Source organism: Danio rerio, chromosome 20, assembly GCF_049306965.1.
Source record: "Danio rerio strain Tuebingen ecotype United States chromosome 20, GRCz12tu, whole genome shotgun sequence".
Lineage (NCBI taxonomy): Eukaryota > Metazoa > Chordata > Actinopteri > Cypriniformes > Danionidae > Danio > Danio rerio.
Window position 1 is genome coordinate 57,566,952 of NC_133195.1, and position 15,104 is coordinate 57,582,055.

A 15,104-nucleotide genomic window follows, 5' to 3' on the forward strand; every position below is an offset into this window, starting at 1 on the left:
AAACATTTGACATATATATAATCAACTAGAATATATAACTTGTGGCCTATCCAAGTTTTAGGATCAACAAATACCTTGACTTCTAATTGATCAACTGGTATCAGAAGTGTCTTCTGTGAAAGGTAAAGGCCGCTAGAGGATTTGTTTATGCTTTTATCGCAGTAAGTTATCATTTTAAAAGTTATACCTTAATAAGTAATATGATTTAAGGTTTCTAATAATTGTAAATTAGGAACTTACCCATGGCAACAAGGTGTGTATAATATATATATAGTATATAAATATAATATAGTTTGATATATTTTCCTTCGGCCCACGGCTCTCAATGATATTTGGTTTTTGGTCATTCATATGAAAAAGTTTGGGCACCCCTGATTTACATTGTAGTAAAAAATAATACTATATTATCTACACTAGCTGACTGTAGTCTAGTCATCTATCTAAGTTTTAGGATCTACACATAATAACTCGACTTGGTGTCAGAAGTGTCTCATATGAAAGGTGAAGGCCTCTAGATTTTGCTGATTTTTGAGCTCAATAAAATCTGATCATGTCTTGATGTTGACTGATTTGATGAGGACAGTGCGGTCTGACTCTGCTCAGACTAAAGTGTCATCACTGAACAGAAATAATGTCCAGTATAGAATATAAAGACCTGCTGCAGTGGAGACAGAATGAATATTGTGTCTGACTCCATCATGAGCTTGGAGGACTGCATCCATACATCTCTGACATGACTCAAATCACTGATTAATAAAGTCATCTGGAATGAAGAAGAAAGCGTTCAGCAGGATCCCAGAGTTCATCAAGAGTCTGTGTTCATCTTCAACACCTCCTCCTTCATCAGCTCAATAATGTTCATGTCTGGTGACTGGGCTGGCCAATCCTGGAGCAGCTTGAGCACTCTCTGCTTTCAGGAGCTTTGATGTGGAGGCTGAAGTATGAGCAGGAGCGCTATCCTGCTGGAGAATTGTCCCTCTCCTGTGGTTTGTAATGTAATGGGCAGCACAAATGTCTTGATACCTCAGGCTGTTGATGTTGATCATCCACTCTGCAGATCTCTCGCACGCCCCCATACTGAATGACCCCCAAACCATGATGTCTCCTTCACCAAACTTGACTGATTTCTGTGAGAATCTTGGTCCATGCTGGTTCCAGTAGGTCTTCTGCAGTATTGGTGATGAATGATGCAGATCAGCAGATGATTCAGCAGAGAAATCCACCTTCAACACCTTTATACACGATCAACTAGAAGTCCAGTTATTATGTGTGGCTCTTACAACTGAGATCCACCACAAGACTTTAGTCAGGTAGTGTATGCGTCATCTCTGCAGCAGAAACTGTTCATAATTGTGATTGTGAGTAATATTGATGCTTGCACTGATGTAATTATATCTCCTCCATCCTGTCATTTATTGCTCATTACACAAACTGCAGATGAACTGTATTATATCCATTATTGTGTCGGCATCTGAATGCGCCAGAAGCATTTGTCTTGTCATGAGTCTTAAAGATCAAATACTGAAAGATTAAGTAATTAATTATTTTAAAACGGGGAGGAAATTGCAGTGTATTTGGATCTGTTATGGGCGTCACGGTAGCTCAGTGGTTATCACTCTGGCCCCACAGCATGAAGGTTGCTGGTTTGAGTCCCGGTTGGGTCAGTTGGTGTTTCTGTGTGGAGTTTGCATGTTCTCCCCGTGTTGGCGTGGGTTTCCTCTGGGTGCTCCGGTTTCTCTTCACAATCCAAACACATGCGCTATAGGGGAACTGATGAACTAAACTGGCCGTAGTGTATGAGTGTGTGTGAATGAGTGAATTCCCCTATAGCGCATGTATTTGGATTGGAGCACCTTGAGGAAACCCACGCCAACACGGGGAGAACATGCAAACTCCACACAGAAACACCAACTGACCCAGCCGAGACTCGACCAGCGACCTTCACACCTTAAGATATTTGCATGAATTCAATAGGGTTAATGCTAATATTTATAAAAATGTATGTATATATGGATATTTGCATTAATTTAATAGGGTTAAATAAAATATCCATCCAATTAATGTAAATGTTTATTGATGTTTGGTGGCTATTTAACAGAGTTAATATATATTTTTTTTATTAAATTAATGTATATTTTTTTTATAGACATTTGCATCAGTTTAATAATGTTCATATGCACATTTGTCAAATGCCCTGTCAGAATATTACCAGAATATTAATTATTACCAGTGTGGTTGTTAATAAATGTCAGTAAAACAAAAAGCCAACAACATGTATTGAGAACTTTGCACTTCACTAAATTGTGCTTTATAAGTTTTAACTATAATTTTTGAATGTTTATTTGCATTAATATATGACGAATATAATGCATACATTAATGGTTTTATGGACATTTGCAATAATTTAATAAGGCTAATGCAAATATTTTAGAAACAAATATTCTTAAATTTATCTAAATTTATCTATGGATATTTGATTGCTATTTGCATTAATTTAATAGACTTAATGCAATTTTTTCTAAAATGAATGGTTAATTTTTATGTATATTTTCAATAATTTAATAGGGTTATTGAATATATATATATATATATATATATATATATATATATATATATAATTTGAGTAAACTTATTATGGATATTTGATGGTTATTTGTAAATAATTTAAATATTGCAAATATTTATAAAAATGTCTATGGATATTTGCATTAATTTAATAGGGTGAATGAAAATATCCATACATGTTTTTTATCCATTCATTCATCTATGTTTTATATATTTTAGCATTAATTTTATAAATATTTGCATGATTAAATAGGGTTAATGCACACATCTATTAAATCAATGTATCATTTTCAAAGATATTTGCATCAGTTTAATATGGTTAAAGCAAATATCCATTATTTGCATGCATACTTTTTATGTGTGATTTCTATGTATATTTGCATTAATGAAAATTACAATATATAATTATAATTTTTATGTATAATTTTATGGATTTTAGCTTAAATTTAATAGTGTTAATGTTAATATCTATAAAATGTATGTATATTTGTATGGATATTTGATAGATATTTGCATTAATTTAATATAGTAAATGCAAATAATTATACATTTTTGTATAATTTTATGAATATTTGCATGATTAAATAGGGTCAATGCCAATATCTATTAAATTAATGTGTCAGTTTGATGGATATTTGCACTAATTTAATAGGATTAATGCAAATATACATAAATTATATTATAAATCCATGAATCATTTTTAAATCCATAAAATAGATATAATTTTTAAGATGTTAGCATTAATTTAATGTAAAATCTATAAAATGTATGTATAATTTGTATGAATATTTTTATTTATTTTATACAGTTAATTCAAATATTTATAAAATGCAATGCATCATTTTTTGGCATATTGCATTATTACATTGAGTTAATGCAAATATTTAAAACATTAATGTATCATTTTGATGAATATTTGCATTAATTTAATGTTAATGCAAATATCTAAACAAATTTTTTTTTACAATTTTTAATAACAGTGTGATTGTTAATAAATATCAGTGACTCAAAAGGCCAACAGCACCTCCACAGGCTTGTTTACTCACACGTTTTCCTTCTCATCTGTGAGTAACATTGAGGCCAGTGATCTGGAAGCGCGTGTAAATAGGACAAAGCCTCTGTAAGGGGGTTAATGAGCACTGCCAGATAGTCAATGCAATTTTAATGTCTTGCAAAAGCTTCAAAACCATTCTGATACTGGAATACGTTCAATATGAAGCACAACCTGGAAAAACGCTCAGTCACATTCAAGCAAATAGAAAATAGTTCATCTGCATATCAAAAATAGCCCGGCATAATCTCCAACAGAAGGTGGAATTACGATTAAAAGTACACTGTCTGCAAGTCTGTATATATACACACACGCACGCACATATACATAGTCATAAGAAACGTCATGCTTTTTGCAGATCATACAAACGTCATCTTAAAAATGGCACAAAATGCTTTAATAATAGATAGAAGAGTGACAAACGGTAACACTTGTTATTTATTTATTTTTTTAGGGCTGGGCGATTCATTGAAATGAATGCAGATTTTTATTAGTTCTGTGATCAAATCCTCCACAAAGCCAGAGGGCGCTCTTGTGCTTCAAACACCCAAGAAGAAGAAACTCAGAAACCCTGTAGTGTTGCATTATAAACAGAAGATTTGACTGCTGTATTTGATATGGCCTGAATTGTAAACAATCGGCAGGATCACGCGACTGAAGCTACGAAGTGAGTTTGTAGTAAAAACATTAGATTGGTGACAAAAGAATTGTTTGAGAATTCAATAATTCAATTCTAATGGTTTCAGAATGCATCGCTGTTCTCTCTTAAATGGACTCTGATCTTAGCTTTTTAAAGTAGAGCACTGTCTGCTGTTTAAAACTGGCCTAGAGCGCCATCTGATGTTTATAAACTAGCCTAGAGCACTGTCTGCTGTTTATAAACTGGCCTAGAACACCATCTGTTATTTAAAACTGGCCTAGAGTGTCATCTGCTGTTTATAAACTGGCCTAGAGCGCTGTTTGCTGTTTAAAACTGGCCTAGAGTTCCGTCTGCTGTTTATAAACTGGCCTAGAGCGCCGTCTGCTGTTTATAAACTAGCCTAGAGCATTATCTGCTATTTAAAACTGGCCTAGAGCATTATCTGCTGTTTATAAACTAGCTTAGAGCGCCGTCTGCTGTTTTAAACTAGCCTAGAGCGCCGTCTGCTGTTTTAAACTATCATAGAGCGCCGTCCGCTGTTTATAAACTAGCCTAGAGCGCCGTCCGCTGTTTATAAACTAGCCTAGAGCGCCATCTGCTGTTTTAAACTAACCTAGAGTGTCATCTGCTGTTTAAAACTGGCCTAGAGCGCCATCTACTGTTTAAAACTGGTCAAGAGCGCCGTCTGCTGTTTTAAACTACCCTAGTCTCATCTGTTGTTTAAAAATGGCCTACAACGCCGTCTGCTGTTTATAAACTGGCTTAGAGCGGCGTCTGCCGTTTAAAACTGGCCTAGGGCGCTGTCTCCTGTTTAAAACTGACTTAGAGTGCCGTCTGCTGTTAAAAACTGACCGAGAGCGCCATCTGCTGTTTAAAACTGGATGAGAGCGCCATCTGCTGTTTAAAACTGACCTAGAGCGCCATCTGCTGTTTAAAACTGACCTAGAGCGTCGTCTGCTGTTAACAAACTGGCCTAGAGCGCTGTCTGCTGTTTAAAACTGACCTAGAGCATCATCTGCTATTTAAAACTGGCCTAAAGCACTGTCTGCTGTTTAAAACTGGTCTAGAGCGCCATCTGCTGTTTAAAACTGGCGTAGAGCGCCGTCTGCTGTTTATAAACTGGCCTAGAGCACAGTCTGCTGTTTACGACTGGCCTAGAGCACCGGCTGATGTTTATAAACTAGACTAGAGCACTGTGTGCTGTTTATAATCTAGCCTAGAACACCACCTGTTATTTAAAACTGGCCTAAAGTGCTGTCTGCTGTTTATAAACTAGCCTAGAGTGCCGGCTGCTGTTTAAAACTGGCCTAGAGCGCCGTCTGCTGTTTATAAACTGGCCTAGAGCGCTGTCTGCTGTTTATAAACTGGCCTAGAGCGCCATCTGCTGTTTATAAACTGGCCTAGAGCGCCATCTGCTGTTTATAAACTGGCCTAGAGCGCTGTCTGCTGTTTATAAACTGGCCTAGAGCGCCATCTGCTGTTTATAAACTGGCCTAGAGCGCCGGCTGCTGTTTATAAACTGGCCTAGAGCGCCGGCTGCTGTTTAAAACTGGCCTAGAGCACCGGCTGCTGTTTATAAACTGGCCTAGAGCGCCGGCTGCTGTTTAAAACTGGCCTAGAGGGCTGTCTGCTGTTTATAAACTGGCCTAGAGCACCATCTGCTGTTAATCTAATTAAACCAATTTAGATATTGAGCATGATCTCAAGCAACTTATCAGTGAATTACTACTCAGTGTTGGAAGTTCTGCTCCATCAGAAAAGCACCTGCAGGAGATTTACCAGAACTGGCTTTAATGACAAAAATAAGCATTATTCAATCAATCACCCAGTCCTGCTTTTTTTCCTCCCAGTACTAATGCTTCAATGATGCTCATAACCACCAAATCCAAACATCACATACTTTTTTTATTTGGAGTATCTCAATAAAACAGGCAATATGAAGAAGACGTCCATAAAGAACTCTTAAAGGCTTTCATTAGAGGATGCAAAAAACAACCAAAAAGAAGATCATATATAAAGTTCACTGTAATCGAAGGTAGCTCTTGCAGAGTTCATGGTCCCTGATGTCCCCCCAGCCGCCATTTTTGACATGCGGAGCCACTCCTTTGGCCCCAGACGCTGGGAGTCTCTTAGTGATGAGTAATTGTTTGGGGAACAGCTGATTCCCGCTGTTCTGCAGAACGTTTTCAATCTTAGTTTTCTGGCCACTAGGCATGCAAGCCGACTTCTTATGGTGCATCCCGCAATCGCCGGCATGGAAAATACGAGGTGCCTCGCTAACCATGACCTTTAGAAATGCAGGCAGGCAGGTCACGGTGAGATGCTGCAAGGACCAGTCCCAGTTGTAGTCGTCGTAAGTGCAGAAGGCATCGGTGCATCTGAGAAGTTTCTGATAGGCGTCTCGGTTCAGCGCCATTCCCATGTTGTGCTCGGTGGACTTCCACGCTTTTACCTCCACTTTGTTGGCTTTGCTCGAGTAGCCGATGTGTCCGTAGCTACCCAGAGATAAGATATCGCAATCGGGACATTGCTCTTTTTTTAGAGATGCCATCAGTTTAAGAAGGTGGTAAAAGTCTGGAGCGAGGTAGTGATCCTCTTCGATGAGCAACACCAGTCCTTTGTGATCCTTCAAGACTCGGACTCGATCCCACACAAAGTGCAGTTTCCACCACCAATGGTGTTTGGTTTGGGAGAATTTGGCCTCCCGGTAGTGGCCGAAGGAGTCTGGGTACTCTGCGTTTATGCAGCCCAGGGTTAAGGCCTCTTTCTTGGGAATGTCTCGAGGACAATCTCTGGGATCATTCCCAGGGAACTCTTGTGGGTAGAGTTGGATGCTGAAGGGGAAGAATATCTGAAGGACCAAACAGAAGTCGACAGACGCCACTATTTGGTTGATTTCTGGAGACCAGAAATCATGGCTGAATATCAGAAGGATGTTTTCGATTCCTTTGGACTTTCTCAAGCTGTCCACCAATAGGCGTAGGTATTCCGGACGGTTGTGCACTTGGACGACGATGACAAGGTCATCCTTTTGACGCACTGCTCGAAATTTTTCCTCGTTTTTAAGATTCTGGTCAAAGTTGAGCTGGAACACGATTCCTCTGTACACTAGGGTGGTGTTGTCTGCTTCTGATTTGGCAACAGGTTGTTGTTGTTGTTGTTTTTCTGGGATACTCTCGTTGATTGGTTTTCGGGTTACTGGAATGGTAGCTTGTATCTGACTTCCAACACTACTCCGTTTAACCGTTTCCACTTCTTTAGGAAACACAGTACTCGCCTTCTTAGGCTTCCCACTATTCCAGACGGCGAATCCACAGATTATCACCACTAGAGTCAATATTACCACCTTTCGCTTGTAAATTCTGAATCTCATGATAGGCAGTCGCCCGTCAGGACGGTCGGTGGGTCGATTCTGTAGATGAGGATGGCAGGTTTGCAATGTTGACGAAAAGGTCTGCTCCAGCAGATTGGGTACAAAACGTTAGCATAGAAAATGCAGCTTATTCTTGGTCCTTTCGTTCTGGAATGTATTCGAATGATATCGTTTCCCATAAGGCATTTTCTTAGAGGCAAATGTGTCGCCCTCTGTAACCTGAGGAGAACAAATTGAAAAGTTATTATTTAGATTAGAACATTTAAATATAATTGTTTACAGTAGAGTGCTGTTAAATGCCTGATTCTGATTGGCTGATGCTCACTCTCAGATAAAGGCACAGCTAAAGTAGTTCCAGCAGGTTTGTACAGCTCCATATCACTCCGCTGAATGATTGGAGTTATTTTACTGCAACAACAGTCAGTAATCACATCAGAACACAACAGAAGGAGGAGGACATGTGGAGGACACTAGTGCTACACACAGGAGCAGTTTGAGGAGGACAAAAACCTGACAAATAAACTCCAGAATACAACTCAACAGTGGATTCAGCTGCGGAAATCATTGTGTAAACAGAATAATGCACTCCAGGCTTTAGGCTCCAGAATAAAGCACACTAAAACCACTCGTCAATTATTCCTTACATAAATATATTAATAGTAATCTCACAAAGTAGATTCGCTTTTTAGAACTTCAAATAAGCCATGCATGCCTGTTCATTTACTGAAAATCACACAAGCAGTGCACTTACTCAAAGAAAAGCATTTTTTTCTGGTTCTACTGAAACATTCAAGATTTTGCTGAAAGGGTGATTCCTGTGTGGCCTATTGTTCAACCAAACTCAAAACGCTTGGCTCAGCTACCAGAAATGACAGTATTTCTTGTCATTTATAACACTGAGTATCATGTGCAAGAATCCTCTCTCCATACTAACTGTCCATTGAAAACAAGATTAACTGTGTTAAAGGGATAGTTCACCTCCCAAAAATAAAATAATTCTGTCATTTACTTTCCAAATGGTTTGAGGGGATATTTTGGGGAAAAACAGCCATTGACTTGCAGTGTATTTTTGGTTTTTGCTATGGAGGTCAATGGGTGCTTTTTCCAACATTCATCAAAATATCTTACATTTTTATCTTTATTTACATTTTAATGCCATATCAACAACACTGGCTTTGTTCAACATCTCAGTATATGATAATAGGCAATCATAACTGTGTCTTGATAATCATGAATTGTACAAAAAAAAAACATACAAATATCAGCAATAATAAAGAGTCATATTAGATCTTTCAATTTGATCAATGTTAAATACACATTTTATATAAATTGATTTATCATCAAAATATTCTTACGCAAATTACGGATGGGTTTCCCTTCCCCTTTCTATAGATATGTGCACTGCAACAAACGCTAGAGATAAAAAAAAACTTTTTTTCAACAAAGAAAACTGAACGAGTTCGAAAAAATAAATAAATAAAATATTTTTATATATATATATATATATATATATATATATATATATATATATATATATAAATTCAATATAATTAAAAACCTAATACCTAATAAAACAAACAAAAAAGCTAAATGAATGAAATTTAATTAAAAACCTAAGAACAACCAAAAATTTAAAGATATAAAATTAAATTAAATTTTAAAACTAATAAAAAAAAGTGTAAATAATTAAATTAAAACCTACTAAAAAATGATGTAAAATAAAAAATGTAAATAAATATAATATAAATTAAAAACCTAATTTAAATCAAAAAAGCTATTAATAAATTTTAATTAAAAAAGCATAAAAAAACTAATAAAAATACATGAACAAGAATAAATAAACTAATAAAAATAACTAATAATTAAAGTAAATTTAAAGGGGAAATTAAGCACTCAGTCAAGTTTGCATTATTTTGTACATTTGATTCCACTTTAATGAAAATACATTTAACAAACTCGATTAATGAAACCATCATAAAGAAAATGGCTTTCAGAGCTAGGGTGCCACCATCTTGGAATTTCACTGTGTCTGACGTCACGGAGTTGGTTCCATTCCCTCAGCTGAATAAGTACAGTGGAAATAATGGACAGCCGCTGCAAATACAAGCATCAGATGTGTGTCTACTATAAAAGTATAGATATTTATTCTATTTTTTCCCTTTTAATTACCGATCATCTGATGCGCTTTGGTCCACTCTCTGTATTACACTAACTGACTGCCTGTCTGGGTTTCACCCATGGTAGTAACGGACTGAACACAGAGACTGGAGAGCCTAATTTTACCTAATGCATGAAGTTGTGGACGAGCATCACAGAGCTGCTGCAAATACAACAAATACAAGCATTTAAGTGTCTTCAGTTGTCTATTTTTCTTTTGTTAATGCTGTTCGCTAGATGCGCTGTGGTCCACTCTCTCACGCTGCTCCAGCGCTGCCTGATGAAGGCATTATACTAATGCAACAATTAAAATCATACATGACTTCACGCTTCACTAACTCATGTCTGTGTGGGTTATGTCAAGACAAATGCCCGCTTCAAGTCGATCAACTCGATCTCTCAACATGTATGAAGGATGAAATAACCTGCCATGTGAAACACCGTGCCGATCTTAGTTTGGCTTGAACACGAGCTGAGGTGAGTGGCTGTAGCAGTGAAAAGTGAAAGTACCCGCCCTCATCACGTCAGCATCGGACCCTGTTGAAACCATGATTGAAACCCAGACAGGCGGTCAGGCAGCCTAATACAGAGAGTGAATCAAAGCGCATCAAATTATCGTAATTAAAAGGGACAAAAATAAAAATAAAATAAATATAAATATATTTTATATTATACACACATCTGATGCTTGTATTTGCAAAAGCTCCACATCCACAACTTCACGCATAGGGTTAAAATAGGCTTTACAGTCTCCGTGTTCAGTTCTTTAGTTCCACTGTATCCGTTCAGCTGAGGGAACTGAACCAACCCCATGACGTCAGACACAGCGATATTCCAAGATGGCGGCGTTCTAAGTCTAAAATTTATAGTAAAACTTGCAATTTTCTGCTAATTGGTTACATTGATCAAGTTTGCGTAATACATTTTCATTTAAGTGGAAACCAATGTACAAAATAAGACAAACTTGACTGAGTGCTTCATTTCCCCTTTAAAAAATATTGAAATAAAATAAAGTCAAGCAGTAAGTTAAAAGCAAACAATTGAACTGAATGAGTTAAAATTAGATTGAATAAAATTCAGAATAAAAAAACTAATAAAAAAGTTTAAGAATAAACCAAATATAATAAAAACCTAACAAAACAAACAAAAAAGCTAAATGAATAAAATTACATTAAAAATCTAACAACCAAAAATGTAAACATAAAATTAAATTAAATTTAAAAATTAATAAAAACAAAATAAATTAGGTAAATAAATTAAATTAAAAACCTAAAAAATACTAATAAAAATGTAAATAAATATAATATAAATTAAATTAAAAACCTAATAAAAACCAAAAAAAAGCTATGAATAAAATTAAATTTTAAAACTAATAAAAAACTAACAAAAAAGTAAATGAACAAGATTAAATTAAAAAAATAAATAAAAAAAGGTAAATGAATGGCCAAAATGCAATTTACTCTACATCAGTTTTTGCGAAATGTTCTTAACAAACTGATAAAGAAACTCTTAATAGTCCAGAACCACTTGAGTGTGCATAAATAGTAAGGAAATGTTCAGTTTTGTGTGAACTATCCCTTCAAAATGACAAATGTGGGCTGGATCTTAGGCAGCTGAAGTATAAACTCACAGGGGTGCAGACCTAATTACTGCTCTCAGTAGATTCAACCTGAAGAAACGCTAATCACAAGACTAGCACAGATGATAAGAATAAACTGTAAAAGAGATCTGTTCATGAACACTTTCTTCAGTATTTTCTGTTTAGTTGCGGTGGTGAATTGCATTATGGGATGTTGATCTCTGCTCTGTCCACTTCTGATGTTAATAATTAAACTCTATAGTTTAACAAAGTGACTTTTATTGACATTTTAGTCATTTGAAATAATATAATGTATAAATAATATCTAGAGGAATAAGTGTGTAAAATAACAGAAAATGTGCTGCAGTTTATTACAAGACTTCTGTAGTGTAATATACAACACAAACACAGACAATACAGCACTGCACACTATTACACATGACAACAAGTCACTTTTACAACTTTTTAATGTTTAAAAGTTATTGGATGAAAGATCAAGATCCCATAATCCAATTTAAAAGCAGAAATAAACAGGTAAAAATAAAAACATCAATCACAAAACATGAAAAACTGCTAATAAACGGATATTTATACAGTGTATATCAAATCAACGATACTCTGTTTAGTACAACAATGACAAAAATCTCTTATAACACTTAACCGGCCATTTTATTAGGTACACCTGTCCAACTGCTCCTTAACAGAAATTTCTAATCAGCCAATCACATTGCAGCAGCTCACTGCATTTAGGCATGTAGACATGGCCAAGAGGATCTGCTGCAGGTCAAAGCGAGCATCAGAATGGGGAAGAAAGGGGATTTAAGAGACTTTGAACGTGCCATGATTGTTGCTGCCAGACGGGCTGCTCTGAGTATTTCAGAAACTGCTGATCTACTGGGATTTTCACGCACAACCATCTCTTGGGGTTACAGAGAATGCTCCGACGAAGAGGAAATATCCAGTGAGCGGCAGTTCTGTGGGCACAAATGCCTTGTTGATGAGGCCAGAGGTCAGAGGAGAATGGCCAGACTGGTTCCAGCTGATAGAAAGACAACAGTAACTCAAATAAGCACTCGTTACAACCGAGCTCTGCAGAAGAGCATCTCTGAACACACAACACGTCCAACCTTGAGGCGGATGGGCTACACCAGGGTTGGGCTGAGAGACGATGCCATCGTCCATCGCCGATGGCCAAAAGACAACACGAGGCTGAGCCGACATCGGGATCCATCGCCCCGCCCCCAACCCAAGCCGCTTGCGAAAAACACACACTCAGGCCCCGTTTACACTAATACGTCACACACACACACAGCCACGAGCTTCTCTCTCACTCAGAGCTCCAGAGACAGAGAGCAGTGCATGTGTTTAACAAGGTTGAACCGCTGGATCGCGTCTCACTACAGTTGTTAAACGTGATATTCTGACATCCCAAGTCCCCTGGAAGCTCCGGGAGTCTCTATGCATTTACAGGAGTCATAATGCCCTCAAACGAGTGATAACCTCCTGGAAATCTAGTTTTTGAAATGTTAGACCTTTTAAGACTTTTCAAGACCTCGTGGACACCCTGATCATAATCAGGATATGAGATGACTTATATCGTTACATTTCTGTCATATTGCCTGAAAATAATGAATGTATTTACGTTAAAACATGTTGAATTCAGCTTACTAATGTAAGTATATACTTCCAAATTAATCATTCATTCATATTATTTTTGGCTTAGTCCCTTTATTAATCTGGGGTTGCCACAGCAGAATGAACCGCCAACTTATCCAGCACATGTTTTAATGCAGCGGATGCCCTTCCAGCTGGGAAACATTCATACACACTCATTCACAATCATACACTACGTACAATTTAGCCTACCCAATTCCCCTATAGCGCATGTGTTTGGACAGTGGGGGAATGCAGAGCACCCGGAGGAAACCCACGCCAAGACGGGGAGAACATGCAAACTCCACACAGAAACGCCAACTGACCCAGCCGAGGCTGGAACCAGCAACCTTTTGCTGTGAGGCGACAGCACTACCCACTCCACCACCGCATCGCCCCCAACTTAAACATCTTCAGCTTAAATTAACAAACATCCAATATGTTGATGCCCCAAGACAGAGCAATGAACAAACCTGCAGGAGACACATGCATGGGCACGCGCATCAACACAATGTACGGGAAACGCGTTTATGTTTACAGCACATTTGCATCGACTTTATGAGACTCCAGCTCTGATTACACAGCATCAAAATCACTGATTAATGCTTAAAAATGAGGAAGTATAAGAGAAGCTGGCACACATGCATTGATTGCAGCTGTGAGCCTCGGCTAAATACAGCAGCTGCACTCACGCACACACACATTAAAAACCACAACACTGCAGTACACAATCTTTAACACCTATATTCACTCTAAATGTTTCCCATATACAATAACACACACTCTATGTACGCCGATGTGTGTGTGTGTGTGTTTGCTGCAGCATTGCCATTGGCTGTTGTTATTATTATGATTAGCTAGCTGCTATCGACTACTAAAAGGAGCATTTTTGATGATCTGCCGCATTCGGATCCATGAGAAACACGGAGAAATGCTCACCGCGGATGCAGACGTGTTTGTCGGCTGTCACGTCCATATAAAAGCGCATTTTTTCCTCCAGGAGTGTGTTTTTAGCTCAGGCTCCGAGCGGAACCTTCGGCTCCCACAATCCCGTCAAACCTCTGGGGGCCCCGGCTGTCAGCGCACGCGTGATGTCACACACACACACGACCCATAATTCAGTTTGCCGTGTCCCAAATTCGCCTACTTGCACTACCATTTATAAGTAGGTAGTCTTTTTGTGAAGAAATATTGGCTACATACTAAAAGGAGTATCGATGGCAAAGCTTTGTGATAAACTACTTCCTCGTTAACGGACCGTTGTGTTGCTTAGTTACGAGACCTGTCAATCATCTCGTCACATGTAAATAGTCCGCGCGAAATCAAAACGTACTCAGTAAATGTTTGTTCACGGTGTTATTCTTAAAGTACGCGTGAAATCAAAACTAACCACATTGATTTTGCTAGCTCACATTGCTAGTTTTGTGGTGAACAATTCAACTGTGCGTGTCATTAAAGGTTCAGTGAAATTAAAGAAACATTTTTTGATGCTAGTAATATAGGTTATCCATAAGATGGTGTGATACAAAATAGTGACAAGATGTTTGTGTTTAAAAAAAACATGAAACTGACAAAAACATCCAACTCTGCTGAAAAATCCAGCTTAAACCAGCCTAGGCTGGTTGGCTGGTTTTAGCTGGTCGACCAGGCTGGTTTTAGAGGTGTTTTGGCCACTTTCAGGCTGGTTTCCAGCCATTTCCAGCCTGGTCTTAGCTGGTCAGGCTGGAAAATGACCAGCCAAATCCAGCTAAAACCAGCTTGACCAGCCTGGTTTAAGCTGGATATAGCTGGTTTTGGCTGGACTCCCAGCTTGGCTAGGCTGGTCAAGCTGGTTTTAGCTGGTCATCTCCCAGCCTGACCAGCTAAGACCAGGCTGGAAATGGCTGGAAACCAGCCTGGAAGTGGCCAAAACCCCTCTAAAACCAGCCTGGTCGACCAGCTAAAACCAGCCAACCAGCCTAGGCTGGTTTAAGCTGGATTTTTCAGCAGGGATAAAGCTTGCTGTTTGTCAGTTCCACCTAAATGATTTCTTTGACATCACTTCATAGCAAAGACTATACACTTATTCACACGGCCGCCATTTTAA

The 15,104-nt window shown here is 37.9% G+C and overlaps 1 protein-coding gene across 1 annotated transcript; it reads right to left on the bottom strand.

Annotated features, from left to right (window-relative positions):
- Nucleotides 1-6,140: 6,140 nt before the first annotated feature.
- On the bottom strand, nt 6,141-14,043 carry mgat2 (alpha-1,6-mannosyl-glycoprotein 2-beta-N-acetylglucosaminyltransferase). The gene is given in 2 exon segments (NM_001083875.1): nt 6,141-7,848; nt 13,958-14,043. A coding segment is annotated over 1 exon segment (1,353 nt). The 5' UTR covers nt 7,630-7,848; nt 13,958-14,043; the 3' UTR covers nt 6,141-6,276.
- Nucleotides 14,044-15,104: the final 1,061 nt, after the last annotated feature.